This window comes from Plectropomus leopardus, unplaced genomic scaffold (assembly GCF_008729295.1).
Source record: "Plectropomus leopardus isolate mb unplaced genomic scaffold, YSFRI_Pleo_2.0 unplaced_scaffold9697, whole genome shotgun sequence".
In the NCBI taxonomy this organism is placed as follows: Eukaryota; Metazoa; Chordata; class Actinopteri; order Perciformes; family Serranidae; genus Plectropomus; species Plectropomus leopardus.
Window position 1 is genome coordinate 1 of NW_024704406.1, and position 1,566 is coordinate 1,566.

At 44.2% G+C, this 1,566-nt stretch overlaps 1 protein-coding gene across 1 annotated transcript; it reads left to right on the forward strand.

Annotated features, from left to right (window-relative positions):
- Positions 1 to 162: 162 nt before the first annotated feature.
- Positions 163 to 1,560, forward strand: LOC121940878 (serine/threonine-protein kinase PAK 6-like). The gene is made up of 3 exons (XM_042483559.1): positions 163 to 467; positions 552 to 686; positions 1,220 to 1,560. The coding sequence occupies exons 1-3, from the start codon at positions 426 to 428 to the stop codon at positions 1,385 to 1,387; spliced, it is 345 nt and encodes a 114-aa protein (XP_042339493.1). The 5' UTR covers positions 163 to 425; the 3' UTR covers positions 1,388 to 1,560.
- The last annotated feature ends 6 nt before the right edge of the window (positions 1,561 to 1,566 follow it).

Sequence of the window (1,566 nt, forward strand, 5' to 3'; positions counted from 1 at the left end):
ATTGGTAGAAGTTAAAAATTTTCAAAGTTACAAAAGAAAGTGAGCTGAAATTTACCACAACAGAAAAGAGAAAAAGGACAAACGGAAACAAAACAAAGCAAAAAACGAATTAAAAAAGAAAAAATGGGTTCATAATTAATAATTATAATAATATTAACAAACATAGTTTTAAGGACATTTCTCCCTTATCCTTAAAAAATTATTAACTTATAATAATTTCTCTCTCTGTCTTTTTAAACTACAGAAAAACTGGCGCCATTCCAGGTTTCAAAGGGTTAAAATAACTGGTTTAGTTACCTGCAGACATAAAAAATCTTCTTTTTCTTCTTGTTTTTCCGCAGATCAAACTGTCGGACTTCGGTTTCTGCGCTCAGATCAGTCCGCAAGTCCCCAAGAGGAAGTCTCTGGTCGGGACGCCGTACTGGATGGCTCCAGAGGTGATCTCCAAAAAACCCTACGGGACCGAGGTACCTACAGCAACACGCGCCTAAACACGCGCTACCTGTGTGTGAGTGTCCAGGTGAGCTCTGACAGCTTCCTGTCTCCTGCAGGTGGACGTCTGGTCTCTGGGCATCATGGTGGTCGAGATGGTGGACGGAGAGCCGCCGTACTTCAGCGACACGCCCATCACCGCCATGAAGAAGCTGAGGGACGAGGACGCGCCGAGCGTGAAGAACATCCACAGGGTCAGACACACACACGCACGCACGCACACTCACACGCACACCTACACACACACACACACACACACACACACACACACACACACACACCTATACACACACAAACCAAGCGGAACATGCATTGTGGGGACCAGCTTCTTCAGGTTATTCCCATGTTGTTGTTTATTTTTTGTTTGTTCTTGTTTTTCTTTTTGTTTTGTTATTTCCCAGAATATTTCTTGTACTTTTTACGTATTGATTTGCTAATTTTTGGGTCATTGACTCCTAAGTTACTCACACAGACACATATATCACAAAGTGAGGACCTGAGTGCAGAAAGTGCATTGTGGGGACCACACTCTTCAGGTCTTTCCCATGATGTTGTTGTTTTTTGTTTTGTTTGTTTTACTAATTTTTGTTTTGTTTTCTGATTTTCAGGATTTTTTCTAAAACTTTTTACAAATTGTTTTTGTAACTTTTGGGTCATTAACTCACACACATGGCTTCATATGCAGCATAATAATAATAATAATAACATGTTCCTGTCTGTGTCTCAGGTGTCTCCAGTATTGAAGGACTTCCTGGGCTGCATGCTGACTCGTGACACGCAGCAGCGGTCCAGCGCCGCCGACCTGCTGAAGCACCCGTTCATGCTGCAGGCCGACTCCCCGCGCTGCCTGGTGCCGCTGGTGGAGCAGCACCGCAAACGCATGTCGCTCTGCTGACAGTCACCTGAGACTCACCTGAGAGACCGTTCACACCTGGTGTTAACCTGGGTGATGTCATCACAAGTGGACACAGACTGCCGCTGTCGTGCAGCAGTCGCCTTTGTCATGACTGGATTGTGTGTCGTAAAACTTATATTTCTCGACCTCTACAAATAGTCTCTCCTCATTTGTCCTGC

Bases quoted from the DNA above. Each gene is read 5' to 3' on its own strand.
- LOC121940878 (XM_042483559.1), top strand. From the start codon at position 426: ATGGCTCCAGAGGTGATCTCCAAAAAACCCTACGGGACCGAG. The intron at 468-551 runs GTACCTACAGCA...TGTCTCCTGCAG, and splicing joins AAAAACCCTACGGGACCGAG to GTGGACGTCTGGTCTCTGGG. The intron at 687-1,219 runs GTCAGACACACA...TCTGTGTCTCAG, and splicing joins GCGTGAAGAACATCCACAGG to GTGTCTCCAGTATTGAAGGA.